This window comes from Trematomus bernacchii, unplaced genomic scaffold, assembly GCF_902827165.1.
Source record: "Trematomus bernacchii unplaced genomic scaffold, fTreBer1.1, whole genome shotgun sequence".
In the NCBI taxonomy this organism is placed as follows: domain Eukaryota; kingdom Metazoa; phylum Chordata; class Actinopteri; order Perciformes; family Nototheniidae; genus Trematomus; species Trematomus bernacchii.
The window spans coordinates 207256-232514 of record NW_022987776.1 but is presented as its reverse complement, the minus strand read 5'-3'; the positions used below and the strand labels follow the sequence as shown (position 1 = coordinate 232514).

The 25259-nt window shown below is 43.2% G+C and overlaps 2 protein-coding genes across 2 annotated transcripts; one reads left to right on the top strand and one right to left on the bottom strand.

Moving 5' to 3' along the window:
• Nucleotides 1–2590: 2590 nt before the first annotated feature.
• Nucleotides 2591–10290, top strand: LOC117497099. Its single transcript, XM_034148980.1, has 5 exons — nt 2591–3072; nt 3726–4071; nt 5736–5939; nt 6468–6678; nt 8607–10290. Exons 1-5 carry the CDS (start codon nt 2653–2655, stop codon nt 8857–8859), a joined length of 1434 nt encoding a protein of 477 aa, XP_034004871.1. The 5' UTR covers nt 2591–2652; the 3' UTR covers nt 8860–10290.
• A 3933-nt stretch (nt 10291–14223) lies between these two features.
• Nucleotides 14224–23798, bottom strand: LOC117497145. The gene is made up of 6 exons (XM_034149055.1): nt 23635–23798; nt 22545–22626; nt 18676–19232; nt 17920–18016; nt 14968–15037; nt 14224–14631 (listed from the first exon to the last, which is right to left on the bottom strand). The coding sequence occupies exons 1-6, from the start codon at nt 23784–23786 to the stop codon at nt 14453–14455; spliced, it is 1137 nt and encodes a 378-aa protein (XP_034004946.1). The 5' UTR covers nt 23787–23798; the 3' UTR covers nt 14224–14452.
• Nucleotides 23799–25259: the final 1461 nt, after the last annotated feature.

Sequence of the window (25259 nt, the reverse complement as noted above, 5' to 3'; positions counted from 1 at the left end):
ACGCAGCCCCGCTCTCTTTAAATCCAGGTGACTTTCTGCCGCTTTCCTCCGTGGTGCAGGTGTAGGTACCATATGTGTTCGGCCGACCAGATGTGTTCGGGGTCCGTTACGAATATTCGCTGCTGATTGCTACCGAATATCCGGAGCCCGAAAAATGGTATTCGGGACAGCCCTAGATCATTCTGCTTCAGTTTGTGGGCCACAGCCAGTTTATGGTAGCAGCACGTTAACAGCTTCATCCTTTGATCAGAGTCAGACCCCCGGTATACCCTAGTCAGCGCCCCTAGTTACACCAATCAGCGTGCGATTACCGTACAGCCAATCACAATGCGTGACGTCATTGGTAAGCGACGGACCCAGAACACATATGGTAGGGCGAACACATACTCACAGGGCTGATCGTTTCACCACAGAGGAAAGCACTTCACAAATTGCAGTACCCACAAGAAGCTTTACAAATGCCGCAGTTTTTGCGTGGCTGTGTCTTTAGTTGAAAGCCCAGTGGCGATCTGCTCATCTCTCATTGAAATAATATGCTACAAAGGGGCGGACTGGCCATCTGTGTGTTGAACTTTCCTGTCGGCTCCCAGACCGTAGTCGAGGAGGGCAGAAGCAACAAGCTTCAGGTTTAATAACCCACTTTAGCTTAAATGACTGGAGAGAGACGAGCTCTTCTTGGGAGGCCGTTGCATTTATTTAGCTGTTCTTCTGTTTCACAAAATACATCACAGACCTCTGTTTTTCTGCTGCCTCGTTTCACTTCCAGAAACATACACACGCTCGCTCACTCTCGCTCTACCATCCACACACACACGTGCGCACGCCACACCCCTCTCTCTCTCTCTTAAAGGGACAGCGATCTCATCTCACTCTGCATGACCCTAATATCATAACATGTGTGTTCTGGAGAATCACAGAACGGACGATCGTCCTTATTATTATGCCGTTTAAACCAATTATTTAAATGTGTTTGTTAAATTCGGTATCATGTAAGTTGCGCTGACAGGTCCACACACTGCTTCCCCGCAGCGAGGCCCCCCCGCCCTCCTGTTGATAGTTCACGAGCGTCAAGCTCCTCAACACCCCCCCCCCGTTGATAATTCTCGATCGTTGGCACGCTGATAACAATTTTTTTTTTTAATGGCACTTCATATCAAAAAGGTTGCCGATCCCTGATTTAAACCATAACATTTGTATGCATCTATGAATTTAAATCAAATGTATCTCCCAACTTTATTCATTTGACTGAAGCGATCGTGTTGTCATAGCATCAACACAAGCTCACGGTTCATCATATAAAATAAATACAATCATGATTATTAAAAAGGCAGGTTTTACTAGACAAGTATTTAAATGACAATTCAGTGTTGTGAAATGTAGTTATAATTTAATATAAATGTAAAGTCCTTAACTAAAAAGAGTGCACAAACATTTTTATGTTTCATGTGGAACCTATATGCTGCAGGTCTCCCTTGAAAAAGAGATCTATGATCTCAATGGGACCAATCTGGTTAAATAAAGGTTTGAAATGAAATGAAATGACATGGATATTCTTCCTAGAAAAAACGGCTGTGAAATACTTTCGTTTCATATTAAACTTATTGGTACTTGTGGGTTATCTGTCGCCACTTTTTAAGTTTTTTTTCAGACTAACCTTAACCCCTAGGATTAAAGTTTGTTATTTTGAGAAATTAAAAAGTTAATGTGCAGGAGCCAGCTACACCCGCTATTAAAAAGTGGCGACAGATAACCCACAAGTACCAACTTATTTATTATAACACGAAATCATGATATTTACTTAATTTTGACTCAAATCATAATTGTTTTGTTGTGTAAATATCAGTATGCTCTAAGACTAAGAGTGTCCAAACTTTTTTCACCGAGGGCCACATACAGAAAAATATATAGGAAGGGCTGGGCCGCTCACTAGAGGTTTATCGCCTCTTAAGTTCAGTTATAAGTTGGAAAAATCAATCAAATGTAAGTAAATGATGCTTGTGAGTGTTAGCAACTCATCCCTTAAAACAGAAGCCTCAGATTGATTATAATAAGAGGAAATATGAAGGGTGTAGTGATCACTAATTAACTAGGTTACATAATTCACTCATGGAACTACAGGTTGGGGGTATTGTTTCCGCACGGACACATATGTTGTTGACTGTATTTATGGCGTGCCCTCGCTTTCTCTTCTTCCCGGGCTGCGACCCGACAACATGTGGTTTTCTGCTGCTCATTAAAGCATCACTTTTTACCTTCATTGCACCGCCTCCGACTCCCTTCTCTCGGCACTACAAGGGTGTATTTCAAGCTTGTTATGTAAATAAGACATTGGGCTTTTTTCTTATCAACTAAGATATGTTAGAAAAATGTTTCAAGTGGTCTTATTAACACAGGAATACTACTGTGTAATATATTTGTACATTTATATTTAAGAAGTACAGTATAAGACAAGCACAAGTTTCATCTGTGGGCCATATTTCATTTTACTTTTTGAATTTGCTGAGGGCTGATTCAAAATGGTCCGCGGGCCGCATTTGGGCCCCGGGCCGGAGTTTGGACACCCCTGCTCTAGGATAACAACAATCGACGTCACCACACTGCGACTGCTTCAAATCGGGGCGGAGTGTCAACAATAAAAGCGCACGGTGGTTCATGCATGCAGTCATCCAGAGAGATTCAGCGGCTCTATCTCCATCCTCTACCCGCCTCTCGATGGAGGATCTCCCGCAGCTGCCTCCGGAAGTCTGGGTGTACATCTTGAGCTTCCTGAGCACCGAGGAGAAACACACGGTGCGCTTCGGCTGCAGACAGCTGAAGGTGCTCATCGATCAGCCGTCTTTGTGGAGGAATCACACCGTGATGCTGTGCGACCTGAGACGATATACCTACGGTTTCTGGGACATGCTGCGAGACCGAAAACTTACCCGGGTTGCGGTGCGTCATTTGCGGCGTAAAGAGTGGCGTCGCCTCGTTAAATTCCTCCCGACGCTCAGCGCGGTGGTCTTCGTGGACGGAGGGAGGAAATACAAAGGGAAATACATGGAGAATCTGGCGCATTTTCCCGGGCTGAAGGTGGGTAAACATAGTATTAATGTGTGTATTTATTATATCAGGGTCATTAGAGAAAACACCGATATTGTACTTGAATAAAAGTACACAGATGTTGTACTTGAGTACAAGAAGAAGAACTCAGATCTTGTACTTGAGTAAAAGTAGTAGTACTCGCATCTTGTAGTAGTACTAAGGTCTTGTACTTGAGTAAAAGCAGAAGTACTCAGATCTTGTACTTGAGTAAAAGTAGAAGTACTCAGATCATGTAGGCTACTTGAGTAAAAGTAGAAGTACTCAGATCATGTAGGCTACTTGAGTAAAAGTAGAAGTACTCAGATCATATAGGCTACTTGAGTAAAAGTAGAAGTACTCAGATCTTGTACTTGAGTAAAAGTAGAAGTACCAGAGTGTAGGAATACTCTGTTACAGTAAAAGTCCTGCATTCAAAATGTTACTCAAGTAAAAGTAGAAAAGTATTATCATCAAAATATAGTTAGTTAGTCATTAATCCAAACCTTTAAAGTAACTAAAGGTATTAAATACCGTGGAGTAAAAGTACACAATTTAATGCACACTAAAGGGTCTTTGAGCATGTTTTCTCTCAGTGATTGTGCTGTTATGTTAAATGTTTCCTCACTTTTTTACTTAACCAGTGATTTCTCTCCACATTAAAGGACATCGGGGTGAGGAACGGCACCTGGGAGGAGCCCATGCTAGGGTCCAGTCTCACCTCTAAGCTCCAGGAGCGCCTGACTCACCTGAGCGTGTGCAATGTGAAGCTGCCCTGCTGCGTGCACTTCATCCAGTGCGTGTCTCACCTGGTGAACCTGCAGTACCTGCTGTTCCACCAGCAGGGGGAGGGCTACGGGCTGGACACCGTGAGGCCCGTGCCCTGCGAGGTCTTCCACAACCTCCTGCTGAGCCTGAAGAAACTGAAGCACCTGTCCTGGGGGATGAGAGGGGAACCACCTGCACCTCTACCTGACAACTACCTGAGTCCATCAGACCCAGAACACACAGGTGAGACAGAAGGTCATTATTACCTGAGTCCATCAGACCCAGAGAGCCCAGGTGAGACAGAAGGTCATTACTACCTGAGTCCATCAGACCCAGAACACACAGATGAGACAGAAGGTCATTATTACCTGAGTCCATCAGACCCAGAGAGCCCAGGTGAGACAGAAGGTCATTATTACCTGAGTCCATCAGACCCAGAACACACAGGTGAGACAGAAGGTCATTATTACCTGAGTCCATCAGACCCAGAGAGCCCAGGTGAGACAGAAGGTCATTATTACCCGAGTCCATCAGACCCAGAGAGCCCAGGTGAGACAGAAGGTCACCTGTTCTTATCAGCTGCTGAAGTGTCTCTGTTACTACAAACTCCTGCATCTGTAGTCCCTTTTTAAATCACAAAAGATGATGACGTTTTGTAAACCATAACATAATTGGCATCAGATCTTGTACTCGAGTAAAAGTAGAAGTACTCAGATCTTGTACTCGAGTAAAAGTATAAGTACTCAGATTTTGTACTTGAGTCAAACTAATAACTATGTGCATTAAAAAAAAAAAGGAATAGTTTTGGTGAAAACTAAAAGGTACCATGGGGTCAGATTAGAAGAATAAGGGGGTTGGTTTAGCTTGAAGCACTTGTATATAAATAACTAAGGACAAGTTAAACAAGAAAGTAGAAAGAAAGTGAGGTCATAGAAAACTATCTCTTCTAGGGATGTCCCGATCACCTTTTTTTGCTCCCGATCCGATTCCGATCATTTGATTTTGACAATCTGCCGATACCGATTTTTCCCGATCCGATCTTTATGCAATGCATTAAGAGAAAAAAAAGGTAACAGATAACGGCTGGTCATCCAACGCGATGAATTCAGCTATCTTGGCTGTTATTTTTTTGGCCTTTTCACTGTTCTGGGGCAGTTTCTCTTTCCTTTTAAAAGTCTCTGAAAGTGTTGGTTGTTTCAGTGCCGTTACCTGAGTGGCCGCTGTGTACTCCTCGTGTTGTTGGTGGTGTTTGTATTAGATTGGTCGTGTTGTACGTAGCTCTGTTCTTTCCACCACGCAGAACCTCCGCCTTGCAAACATTGCATCTGGCTGTTACACTGCCTTCGCTTTCAATTTTATAATACTTCCAAACTCCTGACATTTTCTCTGTCCCGACTCCCGAGTCACCAGCTGAACGTAGCCTCTCGTTAGCTTACTGCTACTATTAGACACTGCGCCCACTCTGTTGCCAGATTTGAGAGAAATAAGCAACCAGGTCGATGAAAACAAGCCCAAAAGAAGCAACACATACATGATGTTGTGTAATTTTAAACCAAAACTAAGGCCTCAGGATGACTTTAAGACGTGAACATGGTCATTTTTGTTTTGTAACATTAAATTAAAAAAAAAAAAATTATAAAAAAAATAAATAAAAAAAAATTCCCGATCCCCGATTTTTTTCTCCCGATTCAGATCTTTTGAAAATCACGTGATCGGCTCCGATCCCCGATCACGTGATCGGATCGGGACATCTCTAATCTCTTCTAAAAAGTGAGCGATGATTGAGAGTCAGAGCTCAACATTTCAGATGTGTGTATCTCACACTGCTCTGTCACTTTAATTCATGTTCCTTTGCTTTTAAATGTCATTTTATAATATGTTTCTTAATGTCTTTCATTTTTGTAAAGGTGTTCCCAGGTACGGAGGCCCGACGCTCACCAGTCTGGAGCTGGTGGATTACCCAGAATGCATCCTGCCTGAGAACGCCCTGCAGAGCTTCTCGTCTCTGCGCTCTCTCACTGTTCGGTACAGATACATCAGAGAGGGCATCGAGTGCCGCCTGGCCTCCTGGCTGAAGCCCCTGCAGCAGCTGGAGACCCTCTGCATCGTCGGTGAGCACAGATCACATGGTTCTGAGAGAGGTTTGGTGGCGTGATCATTATTATTCAGAGTCATTGCGTGCCTATTGATTTGAACACGATCCGTGTATCCATCATTTCCTGGTCTTCTCTAAAGAAGAGGGACCAATGAAAACGTTGTCATGTTGCCGTTGTTCAGCATGGAAACATTCATTAGCTAACAATGACATTATTGTTCTATTAATATAAAGGGAGGTCAGGTACTCTTTAAAACAGCTGCTAGTTATGGGTACTTTTTACTGAAGTACATTTCAAAGCCCTCTTTACTTTGACTTGAGTAAAGAAGTTTAGTCAGTACTTCTACTTTTACTAGAGTATTTTTAAACACGAGTATCTGGACTTCTACTTGAGTAAAGAAGTTTAGTCAGTACTTCTACTTTCACCAGAGTATTTTTAAACACGAGTATCTGTACTTCTACTTGAGTAAAGGAAGTGTGTACTTTTGCCCTCTCTGGCCAGATGTTTAACGTGTCTCTTCCTTGTTGTCTCCTCTCCTCTCAGGGGGAAACTCTCTGGCCGCCTACACCACCACCATCCCCTCCAGTGTGTCCCGCCTCACGCTCAGAGTGGCTATAACTCTGAAGGACATGGACTCCATCGCTCCCAAAGTCCCGGCTCTGGAGCATCTGGACATCGAGCAGAACAGATCCAGCGGGAGTCTCTGCAGACGGATCCCCATGCTGTTCCCTCAGCTCAAAACACTCAGGATACGGTGAGGAAAACAAGATTCAGCTTTTACCACTGGGAACGATCTGACCAGTGAGGACATCATTAGTTTTTAGGGTGATTTGAAAACATCTAGTCTAGGGACTACAGAGGAAATAAAATGTGCTTCTTGACCAACTCTGGTGCATTTCCAGCAGGGTTTATTAGTGTGCATTGTCCCCGTTTAATACACGTCTCTCCTTATTCCTGCCTGTTGGCACAGGATGTTCTGCAGGGACATCTGGTAGTCCATCATATCGGTTACGGGTCTCTCTTTTGTCAGATAGGGACAGGAGTTGTAGTGCTTTGCTTGTTGTGTCTGGTCATGCAGAATGTAGATTATTCTCCTAACAATAGGTAAACACTTGGGATTGGGATTGTTTGGGCAGGAGCTGTATCGGCTCGCTCTTAACGGGGTTATTTGTCTCGAATTCACCCGTGTCTTCGAGGGACTTATAGTGCAAACTTGTTGGCTGCATGCTCTGAAAAGAGGGAAGTATTCCTGTGTCTTTTATCAACTTTAACTTCTAATGGAGCTATAAAGTGTCTCGCTGTCGTGGCGCTTGGTACTCTCAGACTATTGTTCCGGGACACATTTCAATTATATAACAACAAACTATTATTAGCCTTAGAAACATATTAATTATGTTTAGATGACAACCGTGTAAAGGCTACACTCACACCCCGTAAGAAACACTGCAACAAACACTGGATTTCTCACTGTTCATGACTGTAATGGCGCATTTCGACTACAGCGCGGAGCTCGCTTTAAGCGAGCCGAGCCGTGCCCGGCCCGTTTTTGGTTGCGTTTCCACTTGGCGTAGTTCCGGCTAGCGGGTACTATTTCACAGTTTTTCTGGCCCCATAAAATCCAGGTTCTTTCCGGGCCAACAACTGCGCTGAGTTTGCTAAACTAGAGAGAGAATCGCTGGCAAGGGGGCTACAACTACAACAAGATGAACATATTTGACCGTGATTTAATTGTAATACACGTTTCAAAATGATGAAGTAACATCATACTGATACCGGTTAGTAAAAACCATGAATTAATGCTTTGACAAGTCTGCAGACAGACGGCAGGCGAAAAACCTTTTAAAATGTATGTTTTCTGAATGGAGATGGGCTAAGCTAACGCAGTGTATGCTCCGACCGTCCACACTCATAACAACGGCCTCCAGACATAAATAAAGCAGCGACTGTATTCGCCATGACACAGGCAGTCTGTGGTTTGTACTTGTTTAACTTCTGTCTAGTTTCTGAACAGATATGAGGAGCTGTGAGCTCTGAGTGCTAACAGCTAACGGCTTTGTTGGTTTTTCTGGGGTTCTCATTGAAGATGACGTCACGGCTCCGCCTACACTGCGTTACTATAGTTACTACCCCAGTTCCTAAACTGTAATGGAAATGCGCCATAAAGTGAGCCTGGCCTACCAAGGCCTAGACATACCGAGCAAGGCCGTGTAGTGGAAATGCGCCATTAGAAAACTCTCCCTGGTCCCCGGCTTGAGCTTCAATCTCAGGATCCATGTATCTGTGATCCTCTCCAGAATGGAAGTAGTCATCACATACAGAGCATCAACTAGTTCCTGAACAGTGTCCTTCACATGCTGATATCCAAGAGAGGGAGTTACACAGTCACAAGATGGAGGAATAGAAAGCAGTATTCAATGTTTACTTCAGATTAGCTCCACGTCAGAAATGAGCATGCTTGTCATATGTCTATCTCCATAGAGGCTGAATCATCATGTTAATCACATAGCTATCATATGCCTCAAACAGTCCTGATGCTCTTCTAGGTAATCAGACATCCTGTCATGTTCACAGCTACAGTTGGGATACCTTTGTTATCACGTTACTCTCATATTGGAAGAGGACATTCAGTGTCTTCCCAACAATGTATTAAAAAACTCGCCCCGTCCTCTCTCTGTTTCTCAGGTTTTTCCGCAGAGAGCCGGAGAAAGACCTCCTGAGCCTCCATCGCCTGCGGCACCTGGTGCGGCTGGAGCTCCTGGTGGAGAGGTCCTTCATCCTGAGGGACTATCTGAACGGACACCCCTGGCCCAGCCCCTGCGTCCAGGAGCACATCAACCAGCTGAGAGAGCTGTCGGAGAACCGCATCACCGTCATCACCACCATGAGGCGGAGGAACCCTCTGAGGGAGTGTGACTGTGTGTGGGAGGGAGACTGAGAGGGGGGGGGTTTCCTCTTTGAGAAGAAAGAAGACTTCGGAAAGGGTGTAAAGACGGACGGAAACGAAGCTCGTATGAAAGAGACAGAATACGACGTCTTTTTTTACACAATCGATCCAAGGTTAGCCATCGCTTTGACTCGAAACCCCTTGAAGATGAAGTTCTGTATTTTACTTGATGCCGGGTCCACTTCTGCAACATCAAATCAGTGTGTTATCCCCTCATTTAACATCTGCTACACATGCAATCGTTTACATATTGAGGGTGTTTGGGGGTCCCTCTAAAGTTCACATTGAGGTCAATCCAGCTCTAATGTGAAGGTCAATATGAAAGCTGAAAATAACTGTTGAATCAAACTAGAACTTTGTATTGTTGAACTGAAGGTAAAAATGAAGACAGCAGGTATGGGACGTGTTGCATTAACCAGGAGGTTAGGTTTCTTAGACAAAGAAAAAGACCTGGTATCTAGAATAAATCAAATCAAACCCAGTAAGACTCGGGTCAGTGTTTTTCTCGTTGATATGGACACATAGTCTCCCTGCAGGGCTCCCTTGAAAAAGAGGTCAATGATCTCAATGGGATACCACCTGGATAAATAAAGGTTTGAAATAGTTCTCTATGATTAGTTTGATACGTTTCTGTATATTTTATTTGTTTAAATGATGAATGCACGCAAAGGACGAGGCAGTACAAACTATTTGTGTTTTTTATTATCTCTAAGCCTTTTTATTTTCACATGGAAGTGTTGAACTCACAGAAAACGTTCCCCCAAAGAACTAATGATGCCCCTCTGATTGTTCAGTGGATTTTCTTTTTTTTTAAATAAACGTCCTTATTTGCCGCATTTGTACTGCAAACATACTTTTAAAGAGTCCCTATCATACTTTGTTCCCCTCTCCTGTAGTGAGTTATATTTGTGTGCATGTTAATGGTCTGCAAAGGCTCAAATCCCAAAGTTCCTGAACATATGACATCACGATGTAATACTCGCGCTCCTATTGGCTAGCGCTCTGACATATTGTACGTGATAGGCTAAAGGGGCGGGACATCTCTAAGTGGTTGACCAATCACAACAGAGCAGTAGCTCAAAAGGAAGTGTTTTGTTTTTTACAATTATTCTACAAATCCCTGTCTTCCCCTTTATTTCAGTGTCAATCTGAAAAGTACTCGCCGCACTAAATGAACCCGCACTGATGTCTTTTTTTCATTGGTGTAATATCTGTTATTGTCCATAGTTTATTTAGCAGTTCCTTTGTTATTGATTGAGGTTAGCAGCAGTTATGCAAATGCAGAGAGAAGCTTAGCTGGAAAACTTCCTTCATGTTTTCATGGTCCTCACGTTCAGAAAGTGAAGCTGGATTATCGTCTGTTTGCTGAATCACATGAAGGTCAATTGTGTTTTATTCATAATAAAATGATCCTGAATTTCATTTGGCATGTTTTATTTGTCGTCCTTTCATTTCTCTTTTTCCTCCCCGTATGATTTATTTATAATAATGTAGACGTTTGTAATGAAAGAGACTAACGGTACGTCCACACGGCAGCATGCGTTGAAGCTTGCCAGTAGGCGTGTCTGGAGCGCGACCGACAACCAATCACATTAATCTCCCGCCCCGGACACACAAGCACGCGGTTTGATTGGCTAGCGCTTGTACTGGCATATGATTTGATTGGCTGGCGCTTCCGTTGACGCTTGAAAAGTTGAACATTTCTCAACTTTCGGAGCGAGCAACGGAGGAGGCAAAGCGACGAGACGGAACCGCAACGCAGTTCGGCAAAGCGTGACGTCGTCACCACATTCAAAGTGAAGGGGAAGCGTCTCCGTTGAAGCGACGCACGCTGCCGTGTAGACGGGCCGTAACACCAATCAGACCCTTTTAAAGTTGTAACACAGCACTTCCACCTTAACTACAAATAAAACAAAAACATTTAGAGAATCAGTTTAAATATTTAAACCATTAATTAAAGCAAAAAGTAAAAAGAAATAACATTATTTTAATATACTTCTTACCTATATATAAGGAAAACGCATTTATTAAATAGGCAGACCTAGAGTTAACTACGTGTTCATGCTACGAATATAATGATGTATAAAACAAAAGTAATGTTAACTATAAAGTCAACCTGTTGGCAAAAATGCAATGTTAATATAGATTTCATCACATGTTGCTCATCTAGTGATTAAACGTGATTTCACTGCTGAATTCATCAAAAGGGATCAATAACATGACTGTATTTGTGTGTGATAAACAACCCTGTCTGAATAAAAGTTCAAATGATTTATAAATTCTTAGAGGTATTGCAGCTCCTAAAACATAAAACTAATGTTATCATCAGTGAAAGAAACGTCCACATTTTAAAAATAATGATTATTTAAAGTGGACCTATCATGCTATATTTGAATAATATAGTGTAGGACCATACCTATATAAGGCATATTTATACTTTTTTTTTTTCAAAATACCAAACAGATCATGCATTTTAGCCATGCCTCATTTCGCTCAATTTGACATTTTTTAGCTCTGTTTTAGCAAGGGCTGATTCTGTGAGAACAGCACCATCTACAGGCCTGGCATATGTACTACAGCATCTCCAGCGCTTTAGAACGGCAATGGCCGTGGCTGTCTCCTCCTGATTGGTGGAGTTGGCCCAATAGCCGTAGCGCCACCGTCCTGACGTCAGGACAGTGTTCAAATCTGGATCAGTTTTGATCAGATCCGTTGCAGCCCCTTTTTTAGAGATTTGGGTATGGAGGAAAATAGAGAGGGTTGTGTTTTCTGACACTTGGTGAGTTCCCTGGAACACCGGGGACACATATTCATGTATACAAGACGTACAAGAGTGCATTTTGCATGATAGGTCCCCTTTAATGAAGCGGTGCATCACACCCCCAGCTAAACCAATCAGACGCATCTCATCTCCCACGAGCCAATCACAGCGCATCTGGCAAACGTGCAAATCTACTCTTGTATAGACTGCAATACAAATGTTTATCGCACCAAACAAACTTGAAGTCTCTCCTGATTTAATATCTTTTGTATTTTAATCTCAACTATGCAGTACAAACAAATGATGGACTCTAAACAATGAGAGTATGCAGGATTTTTCTTTGTTTACACAATAACAACAGCATTAATGAGAAAAGGCTGTTAACATGAGTATTTTTAAAAGGCGGTCATGGATGAGAATTCTAAATCTGCACTGGATGAAACACAGTTTTCAGCTGCAAAAGTTTGGACTTTGTGGACATCTCCAAAGACCTAAGTGGAATACTGTATTGTATGTAATGATAAACACAAGACAAGGACGCTAGTACCAAAAGGTGTGTAGCTTTATACACACAGACTATGACTTATACCTTTATACAGACTGTTAGAGCCAGTATTTAGTTTCATAAGAAAGGCCACCTAATTGTGACGTCTGTAGTCAACGCACTATAAAAGACTACAATAACCACGGCGCCTCCTCTAAAGTGACAGAGATGGGCAACAATCTGTCAGAAAGACGCTGTCGAGGAACAGTTTGTAACCGTCCAATTACCCTTTAAAGGTAGGGTAGGTAAGTTTGAGAAACCGGCTCGAGATACACTTGTTATATTCCATGGAATGCTCTTAACATCCCGATAGCAATGAATATCTGAAGTGCTTTGACAAAAAATCCATACAAAAAATGTCATCTGTGGAAGCCGTAATACTGTAAAAAGTACGACCAATCATCTGAGCCGGCCCGGCTAAAATAACTGGATGGCCTACCTGCCTGTCAGCCTTCCATCGGGGCACAAACTTATCTCGTGCCCTCATTGGTCATGTGCGCGTTCGTGTGTGTTGGAGGAGGGGCTCTGTAAGGAAGTGGCAGATTTTCTCCGGTTGTGTATTTTCAAATGCTAGCGATCTCGAGCTGGTTTCTCAAACTTACCTACCCCACCTTTAAGTTATTAAGTTATAAAAGCCTTATCAAGAAAGAAAGAATATCTAAGTTGCTTGTTATTTAATTTGAGGTTTGCCTATTTGTTTTGAATATTGTAAAGACCTCTTTTCTTTGTTGCATGTGTAAAAGTTTGTTATTTTATTTTGAGCAAACGCATCGCATAACATCATCTAGAACAGGGGTGTCAAACTCAAATACAAAGTGGGCCAAAATAAAAAAATGGGTACTAGTCGAGGGCCAATGTTTATTGCAGAACTTATTGAAATGAACTCATTGCACATATTAAACCTGGAACTAACAAAGCTTAAATTATTGCCTATAAAAACAACATTAAACATTAAATAATCAGTTGCATTCATTTCTTATGGCTCCATCTGCAGCTTCTCCAGAGTCATTTCTTATGAGTACATTTCTCCACAGGCCAACAACAGCTTCAACAAAACTATTTCCCTCAAAGAACAAACCAAACATGCCCTGTTGTCGTGTGAGAGAAAGTGCAGAAGGAAACATCCATGTAAACTCAGTGTGCTGCTCTGTGATGCTAGCTCAGATACTTGGCATCTCATCTTGGGTGCAAGGTCATCAATGTTTGGGCTCAGGCTCTGAGCTGAGGAGACCCTCAGGATGGAGTGAAGGTGTGCGTGCAATATACCGGAGGGCCAGATCTAATAGTAATTAGAAATTATCCTGCGGGCCGAAATTAAATCCACCAAGGGCCTGATTTTGGCCCCCGGGCCAAAATCAGGCCCTGAAATATGGACAGAAACACTGAGGCCGTTCTTTCTTTGGATATTGTTGTTATTGTGTAAACAAAGAAAAATCCTGCATACTCTCATTGTTTAGAGTCCATCATTTGTTTGTACTGCATAGTTGAGATTAAAATACAAAAGATATTAAATCAGGAGAGACTTCAAGTTTGTTTGGTGCGATAAACATGTTTATTGCAGTCTATACAAGAGCAGATTTGAACGTTTGCCAGATGCGCTGTGATTGGCTCGTGGGAGATGAGATGCGTCTGATTGGTTTAGCTGGGGGTGTGATGCACCGCTTCATTAAATAATCATTATTTTTTAAATGTGGACGTTTCTTTCACTGATGATAACATTAGTTTTATGTTTTAGGAGCTGCAATACCTCTAAGAATTTATAAATCATTTGAACTTTTATTCAGACAGGGTTGTTTATCACACACAAATACAGTCATGTTATTGATCCCTTTGTATGAATTCAGCAGTGAAATCACGTTTAATCACTAGATGAGCAACATGTGATGAAATCTATATTAACATTGCATTTTTGCCAACAGGTTGACTTTATAGTTAACATTACCGGCGGGCCAGATCTAATAGTAATTAGAAATTATCCTGCGGGCCGAAATTAAATCCACCAAGGGCCTGATTTGGCCCCCGGGCCTTGAGTTTGACACATGTGCTTTAAGGCGTCTAGTGGCTTGATAGGAAAACAAGGAAGGAAGTCACGACACATACAGTCTTTGATTCAATCCTTTATTTACAGTGTTTGTTTCTAACCCGCTCAGAACTCCATCAGCAGAGTCATTGGTTCTGCAGACTTCAGACTGACTTCCTGTTTCTTTCCGTATTCTCCGTGCTCCACTTTCACTCCAGCCTTCCTACATTTCTCCGAGGCGGCCATTTTCTCCCTGCATTTAGATATTAGGGTGGAGAAGAGCTGCCCCCCCCCCTCTGTTCTCCATCCTCCTTTTGGGCAACCCCTCCCCCAGCAGGGAGTCCTGGTGGATAAACAAAACGCTCCCGGGGAAATCCAGCACGGAAACCGAGTGTCCGGAGTCTTTACGGAAAAATGTGGTGGTCATCAGACTTCTGGCTTTGGAGGAGACGACAGAACAAGGTGAAATAAAACTGTCATTGCCAACATGTGATTCTCTGTAATTATTGTGCATATGGTTAAAATAATAAATACACTTGTTACAAAAAAGGGAAAAGGATGCAAGTATCTATTAAATCATTTCATAATAAACAGAGTGCATGAATATATGCAACAAACTTAAGAACACACTTGTTATCCTTTACTGGACTACATCCTAATATCAGTTTGCATACATGCATCCACCCGGCAATAAGGGCAATGAATGACATTCACCTGAGGAATATTAACCAGATTATAATGATTAGTCACAGTGAAGTTAAAAAGTCGTCTCACCCATCTCATGAGTGACATCCTCCGTGGCTCCGTGGAAGAAACAAACATACACCACCAATCCTTTCTGGATCTGAGGAAAGAGAGGATTCAACTGGATGATCATTGTGGGGGAAACTTCTGAAGCAATGGAGAGTCAGGACTCAGAGAGACACGAGGAGAGCTGGAGCTTTGATGGAGTCAGGACTCAGAGAGACACGAGGAGAGCTGGAGCTTTGATGGAGTCAGGACTCAGAGAGACACGAGGAGAGCTGGAGCTTTGATGGAGTCAGGACTCAGAGAGACACGAGGAGAGCTGGAGCTTTGATGGAGTCAGGACTCAGAGAGACACGAGGAGAGCTGGAGCTTTGATGGAGTCAGGACTCAGAGAGACACGAGGAGAGCTGGAGCTTTGATGGAGTCAGGACTCAGAGAGACACGAGGAGAGCTGGAGCTTTGATGGAGTCAGGACTCAAAGAGAGACACGAGGAGAGCTGGAGCTTTGATGGAGTCAGGACTCAGAGAGACACGAGGAGAGCTGGAGCTTTGATGGAGTCAGGACTCAAAGAGACACGAGGAGAGCTGGAGCTTTGATGGAGTCAGGACTCAAAGAGAGACACGAGGAGAGCTGGAGCTTTGATGGAGTCAGGACGAGAGACACGAGGAGAGCTGGAGCTTTGATGGAGTCAGGACTCAGAGAGACACGAGGAGAGCTGGAGCTTTGATGGAGTCAGGACTCAGAGAGACACGAGGAGAGCTGGAGCTTTGATGGAGTCAGGACTCAGAGAGACACGAGGAGAGCTGGGAGCTTTGATGGAGTCAGGACTCAGAGAGAGACACGAGGAGAGATGGAGCTTTGATGGAGTCAGGACTCAAAGAGACACGAGGAGAGCTGGAGCTTTGATGGAGTCAGGACTCAAAGAGACACGAGGAGAGCTGGAGCTTTGATGGAGTCAGGACTCAGAGAGACACGAGGAGAGCTGGAGCTTTGATGGAGTCAGGACTCAGAGAGACACGAGGAGAGCTGGAGCTTTGATGGAGTCAGGACTCAGAGAGAGACACGAGGAGAGATGGAGCTTTGATGGAGTCAGGACTCAAAGAGACACGAGGAGAGCTGGAGCTTTGATGGAGTCAGGACTCAAAGAGACACGAGGAGAGCTGGAGCTTTGATGGAGTCAGGACTCAGAGAGACACGAGGAGAGCTGGAGCTTTGATGGAGTCAGGACTCAGAGAGACACGAGGAGAGCTGGAGCTTTGATGGAGTCAGGACTCAGAGAGACACGAGGAGAGCTGGAGCTTTGATGGAGTCAAGACTCAGAGAGAGACACGAGGAGAGCTGGAGCTTTGATGGAGTCAGGACTCAGAGAGACACTAGGAGAGCTGGAGCTTTGATGGAGTCAGGACTCAGAGAGACACGAGGAGAGCTGGAGCTCTGATGGAGTCAGGACTCAAAGAGACACGAGGAGAGCTGGAGCTTTGATGGAGTCAGGACTCAGAGAGACACGAGGAGAGCTGGAGCTTTGATGGAGTCAGGACTCAGAGAGACACGAGGAGAGCTGGAGCTTTGATGGCGAACACTGACAGTTTATTTGGAGCTTCGGCCGGAGAATTCACAAGACATGTCACGGGGACACGAGTTGACCACACGGTTGAAATACCACAATCAATCCTGAAGACCCCTCCTGTAGCTCCAGGTTTTAGTTCAGAGTGTAATAATCAACATTCTTCAATAGAGAGACTAAACAGCTGAGGGACACTGAATCACATTTGTTGTCTCTTATGGCTCGGGGTCATCTACACCCTGAGAAGGATGTGTTCCAGGTGTCCCACAACAATAACTCTCTGACCGAGAGGTGCCCGGTCACAAACTGGTAACAACAACAACTTGCTAGGGCAGCCCCTCCTTAAGGGAGATAGCGGCTGCTCAAGGGTTAGGGCATCTGCGTCAGAGGGCGAGAGGTGAACATGTATACAGAATTATTCCCTGACAATAATAATAATAATAATAATAACTTAATAACGTATGTTTATGTGGAGACACTGCAGCTATACATCAAGTATCAGTGTATATGAGAAATAGTTTGTTTGAAAACGTTTATACATTTTTTCCACTGCCTTTTTAGAATAAACAAGAATATTTTACTTTTCAGTCGCATCTGGACATTTCTTTTATTTTTCCTCTCAGCAACAAGCGTCTACTCATCGGTCAGCCCCCGAGTGAATCACAGACCAAAGACTAAAACAAATGGATACCGTGGTCACTACACACAGTATTATTGATCTAGCACCTCTAAAAGCTGCTCTGAGGACCACGAGGAAAGTGTGGACAACATTTTAAGTAAATCCATGGAGGAGTATTTATTGACATTTTTAGGCCAATAAACAGAAAAGTCGTGTGTTACGTGGATCATCCTGAGAGCAGGAAGTGTGACCTCTCACAGCCCAGACTAATCGTTTAAATATAACCCAGATCATTCACTTAAAGTGGACCTATCATGCTATATTTGAATAATATAGTGTAGGGCCATACCTATATAAGGCATATTTATACTTTCTTTTTTTCAAAATACCAAACAGATCATGCATTTTAGCCATGCCTCATTTTGCTCAATTTGACATTTTTTAGATCTGTTTTAGCAAGGGCTGATTCAGTGAGAACAGCACCATCTACAGGCCTGGCATATGTACTACAGCGTCTCCAGCACTTTCTAACGGCAATGGCCGTGGCTGTCTCCTCCTGATTGGTGGAGTTGGCCCAATAGCCGTAGCGCCACCGTCCTGACGTCAGGACAGTGTTCAAATCTGGATCAGTTTTTATCAGATCCGTTGCAGCCCCTTTTTTAGAGATTCTGACACTTGGTGAGTTCCCTGGAACACCGGGGACACATATTCATGTATAAAAGACGGACAAAAGTGCATTTTGCATGATAGGTCCCCTTTAAGTATAATAATGCAAAGATAAATAACTCCACTCACCTCCGCCCACTGAGCGGCGGCTTTAACTTTAGCCTCGCTGCACTGCTGGAGGACGATCCGGGCCTGAAGAGTTATGTTCCTCTGCAGGGGAGCAGCACTACACACACACACAAAGAGAGAGAGAGAGAGCGAGAGAGCGAGAGAGAGAGAGAGAGACACACACACACACGATGCATACAACAACTATTAACTCACATTCATTACCTAAGAGGTGTCTACATTGTTTTTAAATCTGACCTGCCGATGCAATCTTTCTAAGAACCATAATTTACCCCACACACACACATATATATATATGAACACACATATATGAACACACACACACACACATATATATATAACTGTCATACACATTGCATATGATATCAAGTAACTAAGAGGTGTCTTAATTGTTTTTAAATCTGACCTGCCGATGTAATCTTTCTAAGAACCATAATTGAACACACACACAAGTTTTTCTAACTTAACTTGTTGATGCAAAATGTATATTAAAATGTTTGTTTATCATGAAGACAGAAAAAAGGTGCCCCCAAATGTTAGCTATTTTCTTTTTTGTGGCTGTCACATTGTTGACTGTGTGTGAAAGTTGTGGCACATGTGTGTACATTTGGCCAGATAAAAAAAGTACATAAAACTGATCGATTATTCATTGCTAATTTCCAATCATTTTACACCTGGAAGTTTGGACTTGTGGGGATCAAGCAAGTCATTTCTACCAAAAAAAAAGTACATTTTTGGGTGAGTATTGGCACGTACCTGTCCACATTCGTCGGGGGTTTTGCCGATTGTGTGGAGGAAGAGTCAGAGATGGTGAAAACGGGCCAGGGTTTGGAGCTCGGAGCTAATAAGGGCTCCAAACCACAGCTGGATGTTATTTTATCCGCTTCCAGGTCCTTCTTTCTCCTCCTTTTTGGTTGTTGGGCGCTTTCACAGCTCTTAGTTTGAGTTTTAATCCCTCTGCCTTGACTGGGAGGTTTCATTTTCTTGCTCTTGGATTGAGGAGGTTTGTGTTTAGCTGTGAGCTCAGGAGGAAGATTTGATTCTGGGAGAGGGTTGATGATGTCTTGGACTCTGACGAAGTGAAGTGTTCTGGCGCTAACGTGAGAAATAACGATCTCTTTCTGCTCCTGAGGTCCCGTTTGCTCAGAGTTTACAGAGCTGGAGGAGAGTGTTTCGTTCTGGAAAAGTCTCTCCACGCTAAGGGCGTTAGAAGTCGTTGGCTGGAGGGTTATGGGAGTACTTGAGTGAAAATGAATGGGCGTTTTCAGATGAACCAGGATGGGTATTCTGGGCTGAGGAGGCAAAGGGGTCTCCTAGGATTAAGATGAGAAACAGAAAGTCAGTGAGACGTTTTCAGAAAGTAAATACTTGGATATTAACAGGGTCTTTCTCTGTATTCAGAGGCAGCTGCAGTGTTTGTAGAAGGTTATTATTGGTTATTTAATGTGTTTAAACTCAGTCATTATCTCTCATAGTAGTAGTTATTATTGGACATAGCACAGATTGCATGCCCAAACATTAGGGACTCACAGAAAAATAAATAGATTAGATCACATTTTACGTAAATGATTGTCTTTTAATGTCGGCAACAGAATGGTTAAAGTGGACCTATCATGCTATATTTAAATAATATAGTATAGGACCATACCTATATAAGGCATATTTATACTTTTTTTTTTTCAAAATACCAAACAGATCATGCATTTTAGCCATGCCTCATTTCGCTCAATTTGACAATTTCTAGCTCTGGGCTGATTCAGTGAGAACAGCACCATCTACTGGCCTGGCATATGTACTACAGCGTCTCCAGCGCTTTTGAATGGCAATGGCCGTGGCTGTCTCCTCCTGATTGGTGGAGTTGGCCCAATAGCCGTAGCGCCACCGTCCTGACGTCAGGACAGTGTTCAAATCTGGATCAGTTTTTATCAGATCCGTTGCAGTCCCTTTTTTAAAGATTTGGGTATGGAGGAAAATAGAGAGGGTTGTGTTTTCTGACACTTGGTGAGTTCCCTGGAACACCGGGGACACATATTCATGTAGAAAAGACGTACAAAAGTGCATTTTGCATGATAGGTCCCCTTTAAGATGTTTTATCATGCTTTTATTGAAAGTGTGCTCTCCTTCGGCAACGCCACTGAGGCACAGACAAAGTCAGAGGGCCATAACATTGTCTAGTCTAGAAAGCTTATACAAGGACAGAGTTTTCAAAATGGCACACAGTATTGTGAGTGACCTGAGGCACCCTCTTAACTCTTATTTTGAACTTCTGCCATCCAGGCGGAGACATCGTGGCCCTCTGATTAAAAAGAACAGATCTAGGCTGTCTGTCGTCCCACAAGCCATCAAACTCCTGAATCAATGATGGCTAGGACGCACTGTTTACCCAGCTGGTCTGGCACTGCCCCCCTCCCCTCTCGCAAATGAGAGCTAGGCCTTTTGTCATGTCTGCCGATATCTGTTCTTTTAATCTGTGTCTATGTTGTTGTCAGTGACGTATGTTTTATCTTTTTAAATGCCTTGTGATGTGCTGCAACCCATTTTCCCCTCGGGGACAAATACACGAATACTACTACTACATTAGATATACTTGTTGTACCTTTTTAGTTACAGCAGCATGTTAACAGGCATAACACACAAGTAAATATGTCATAAAATATGTCATAAACGTAACTAGAAAATATACACATATCAGCAGTAGCGAGATATATATCTATAGAGTATCTGATATAATTGATATCACTGTTTGCTCCTCACTCAGTGAAGTGTCTGGCCAATTTAACATTTTCTATACTATTAGGAGTAAGAGGCTGTGAAACGTACCCCTCTGTCCTCTAAAGTAGGTGCTGTTCCTCTCTCTTCATCACCATCATCATCACCATCATCACCATCATCTCCATCGTTCTCACTGTGAGGATGAAGACACAGAGACAGGATTAGAGGGAGCACACAAAGGAATCATGTGACCTGTATATTAGTGACTGCATTCGTTGTTTTTCATTTCATTTTATTCTAATTTAAAGTAGACAGCTTTTGAGCACACACACTCTACAGCAGACACACACTCTACAGCAGACACACACTCTACAGCAGACACACACTCTACAGCAGACACACACTCTCTACAGCAGACACACACTCTCTACAGCAGACACACACTCTCTACAGCAGACACACACTCTACAGCAGACACACACTCTCTACAGCAGACACACACTCTACAGCAGACACACACTCTCTACAGCAGACACACACACCTACAGCACACACTCTACAGCAACAGACACACTCTCTACAGCAGACACACTCTCTACAGCAGACACACACTCTACAGCAGACACACACTCTACAGCAGACACACACTCTACAGCAGACACACACTCTACAGCAGACACACACTCTACAGCAGACACACACCTGTCTAAATCCTCAGGAGTGTGTGGAGGTCTCAGCGTCTGCAGAGGAGATTTTTAAATGTTCCGTTGGTGTTCTTCCTCGTTTCTTCTTGGTCTTCCCGCGAAGTGTCCTGGCTTTAACGTGAGAGATAATGGTCTCTTTTTGCTCAGGGATCAGATGGTTTACAGAGCTGGAGGAGAGTGTTTCGTTCTGGAAAAGTCTCTCCACGCTAAGGGCGTTAGAAGTCGTTGGCTGGAGGGTTATGGGAGAGTACTGAGTGAAATGATGGGCGTTTTCAGATGAACCAGGATGGGAATCTGGGCTGAGGAGGCAAAGGGGTCTCCTAGGATTAAGATGAGAAACAGAAAGTCAGTGAGACGTTTGGAGAAAGTAAGTCTTTTTCATAACACTGTATGATTAACAGGGTCTTTCTCTGTATTCAGAGGCAGCTGCAGTGTTTGTAGAAGGTTATTATTGGTTATTTCATGTGTTTAAACTCAGTAATTATCTCTCATAGTAGAAGTTATTATTGGACATAGCACAGGGGATTCACAGAAAAATAAATAGATTAGATCACATTAGATATACTTGTTGTACCTTTTGTGTTGCAGCAGCATGTTAACCTCTTAAGTCCCCCCATTGGACCCCTCCCACTTTTTTTTTTTTAGACAATGTCTCAGGGCTTCTTACATTTATGAAACTATTAATGTGTAGCACCAGATTAACGGTAAGAATCTCAGCTAACTGAAGATATGAACCATTTTTAGCTAAAAGAAACACAAGAGTAATACCAAGCCTTTGAATTAGCATTTTGCGAAAAAATGCTAACTAATGCTAACGGAGTTTTGCACAGCACTCACTCTCAAAATGCCCTTATTACTTATCGTAACTGCACAAACAAGATATCCGATTAAAGCTGAGACTCCACATATTCCATACATGTAGTGTCATCACTGTACGACCCCGAATTTGCGGAGCTTTCAGCCAGAAAAGAGAAAGTAAACAACATCCGGTTTCAAAAATAACACAGGCATAACACACAAGTACATATGTCATAAAATAGGCAATAAACATAACTAGAAAATATACATGTATGTATGTATGCTGATATAATTGATATCACCCTCACTGTTTGCTCGTCACTCAGTAAAGTGTCTGGCCAATTTAACATTTTCTATACTATTAGGATAAATTTAGACATTACAAATAGAGTGAGAGGCTGTGAACCGTACCCCTCTGTCCTCTAAAGTAGGTGCTGTTCCTCTCTCTTCATCACCAACATCTTCATCACCACCATCATCTCCATCCTTCCCACTGTGAGGATGAAGACACAGAGACATTAGAGCAGTGTTCCTCAAACTTTTTCATACCAAGGTCCACTTAACCAATAAAAAAAAACACTCGCGGACCACCTAGCTCCACAAATATCCAAAATCACAGTTTTTCTAGAACAGATTAGAAATCGCCTGAAAACGGTACAAACACGTGGAAACATGCGTGACATATATCATGCATTCGAAAGTGAAACTCAAGCTCGCTCCATTGCAGAGATATTCCTGCAATGGAAGAGTGCGGAAAACTTAAATGTATTTATTTATTTCAAATGTGAAATTTGACCAATATACTCACGGACCACCACTTTAGAGGAATCACATGTCGTGTCAAATGATCATATAATCATTTAAAACATATCGTCTTATACTCTGATTGCCTTTTACTCTGTTAAATTGTATTGTTAGTCTTGTGTGTGTTTAACAGAGACATTAATGGTTTACATTTCAGGAGGTTAAAGGAAAGGTAACAGGGGGATTTAAATGCTTAAAATGTAAGTTTTCTGGTTTAATGATGGGATGTAGGAGCAGCTGTTTCCTCTCATGAATATGTAGAGAGACCGTCAGCAGAGCTTCTCTCTCCTCTGAGGAGGAAGCTGCTCTGTTCCCGCACTTCAGATCCATTTCATTTTATACTGACTTTCTTTATTACTTTATTAAATATAACAAAAGACAAACTTTGTCCACGAATCATTTATCAGTTTCTCTTCAGAGTTTCCTCCACAATGACCTGGATATTAGAAACTGCATTTGTTGTTGTTGTCTAATTTAAAGAAGACAACTTTTGAGCTAGTGCTACTTACTTTCTAAGGAAAATACTTATGTTGTGTGTGTAACGTTAAGGGAGACAACAAATTACCCTTGTTACCGTTTACTTATACTTTTAACTAATACAACGTTATGTAATCGTGGTGCTGACACTGTTACTACAGTATATCTAACAATCCAAATACACTCTACAGCAGACACACACTCTACAGCAGACACACACCTGTCTGAATCCTCAGGAGTGTGTGGAGGTCTCAGCGTCTGCAGAGGAGATTGAAATGTTCCTGTTGGTGGTCTTCCTTGTTTCTTCTTCTTCTTGGTCTTCCTACTGCACTCTGAGCATTTGTTGATCCACTGAACCACATCAGGCCTCATGGTTTTCCAGAAGTACCTGATGATGACATCATGAGCTGGTTATTGGATATACTAACTATGTGCAATATTACATTACATTACATGTTACTTGTTAGACGCTTTTATCCAAAGAGACTTACATACTGAGTACTGTGGACAATCCCCACAGGAGCAATTTGGGGTGAAGTGTCTCAGGGACACAACGACATGCTGACTGCAGTGGGGTTTGAACCTGTGCTCCAGGCCACTGCGCCACAGGGACACAACGACATGCTGACTGCAGTGGGGTTTGAACCTGTGCTCCAGTCCACTGCGCCACAGGGACACAACGACATGCTGACTGCAGTGGGGTTTGAACCTGTGCTCCAGGCCACTGCGCCACAGGGACACAACGACATGCTGACTGCAGAGGGGTTTGAACCTGTGCTCCAGAGCACTGCGGCCACAGGGACACAACGACATGCTGACTGCAGTGGGGTTTGAACCTGTGCTCCATTCCACTGCGCCACAGGAACACAACGACATGCTGACTGCAGTGGGGTTTGAACCTGTGCTCCAGTCCACTGCGACACAACGACATGCTGACTGCAGTGGGGTTTGAACCTGTGCTCCAGTCCACTGCGCCACAGGGACACAACGACATGCTGACTGCAGTGGGGTTTGAACCTGTGCTCCAGGCCACTGCGCCACAGGGACACAACGACATGCTGACTGCAGTGGGGTTTGAACCTGTGCTCCAGTGCACTGCGCCACAGGGACACAACGACATGCTGACTGCAGTGGGGTTTGAACCTGTGCTCCAGTCCACTGCGCCACAGGGACACAACGACATGCTGACTGCAGTGGGGTTTGAACCTGTGCTCCAGGGCACTGCGCCACAGGGACACAACGACATGCTGACTGCAGAGGGGTTTGAACCTGTGCTCCCCTGATCCCAACACCAACGCACTAGACCACTGCGCCACACGCCTCCGCGCAATATGTGCAATATGTATATATACCGTTAATTACTGTGCAATATATTCCTGGCTGCTAATTCTTCAGCATGCTAGATGAAGCTGTCTGTGGCTCCCCTCTGTGGGACTAATACAAGTATTCTGATTCTGATAAATACAACAGCTTGGTATTATATAAATGCACCTTCAAATTTAAAGGTGGGGTAGGTAAGTTTGAGAAACCGGCTCGAGATACACTTGTTATTATATTCCATGGAATGCTCTTAACATCCCGATAGCAATGAATATCTGAAGTGCTTTGACAAAAAATCCATTAAAAAATATCATCTGTGGAAGCCGTAGTACTGTAAAAAGCACGACCAATCATCTGAGCCGGCCCGGCTAAAGTAACTGGATGGCCTACCTGCCTGTCAGCCTTCCATCTGTGCACAAACTTATCTCGTGCCCTCATTGGTCATGTGCGCGTTCGTGTGTGTTGGAGGCGGGGCTCTGTAAGGAAGTGGCAGATTTTCTCCGGTTGTGTATTTTCAAATTCTAG

Bases quoted from the DNA above. Each gene is read 5' to 3' on its own strand.
- LOC117497145 (XM_034149055.1), bottom strand. From the start codon at position 23,786: ATGAGGCCTGATGTGGTTCAGTGGATCAACAAATGCTCAGAGTGCAGT. The intron at 22,627-23,634 runs GTGTGTGTCTGC...TCATCCTCACAG, and splicing joins ACTCCTGAGGATTCAGACAG to TGGGAAGGATGGAGATGATG. The intron at 19,233-22,544 runs GTACGGTTCACA...TCTTAATCCTAG, and splicing joins CTACTTTAGAGGACAGAGGG to GAGACCCCTTTGCCTCCTCA.
- LOC117497099 (XM_034148980.1), top strand. From the start codon at position 2,653: ATGCATGCAGTCATCCAGAGAGATTCAGCGGCTCTATCTCCATCCTCT. The intron at 4,072-5,735 runs GTGAGACAGAAG...ATTTTTGTAAAG, and splicing joins ATCAGACCCAGAACACACAG to GTGTTCCCAGGTACGGAGGC. The intron at 6,679-8,606 runs GTGAGGAAAACA...TCTGTTTCTCAG, and splicing joins CTCAAAACACTCAGGATACG to GTTTTTCCGCAGAGAGCCGG.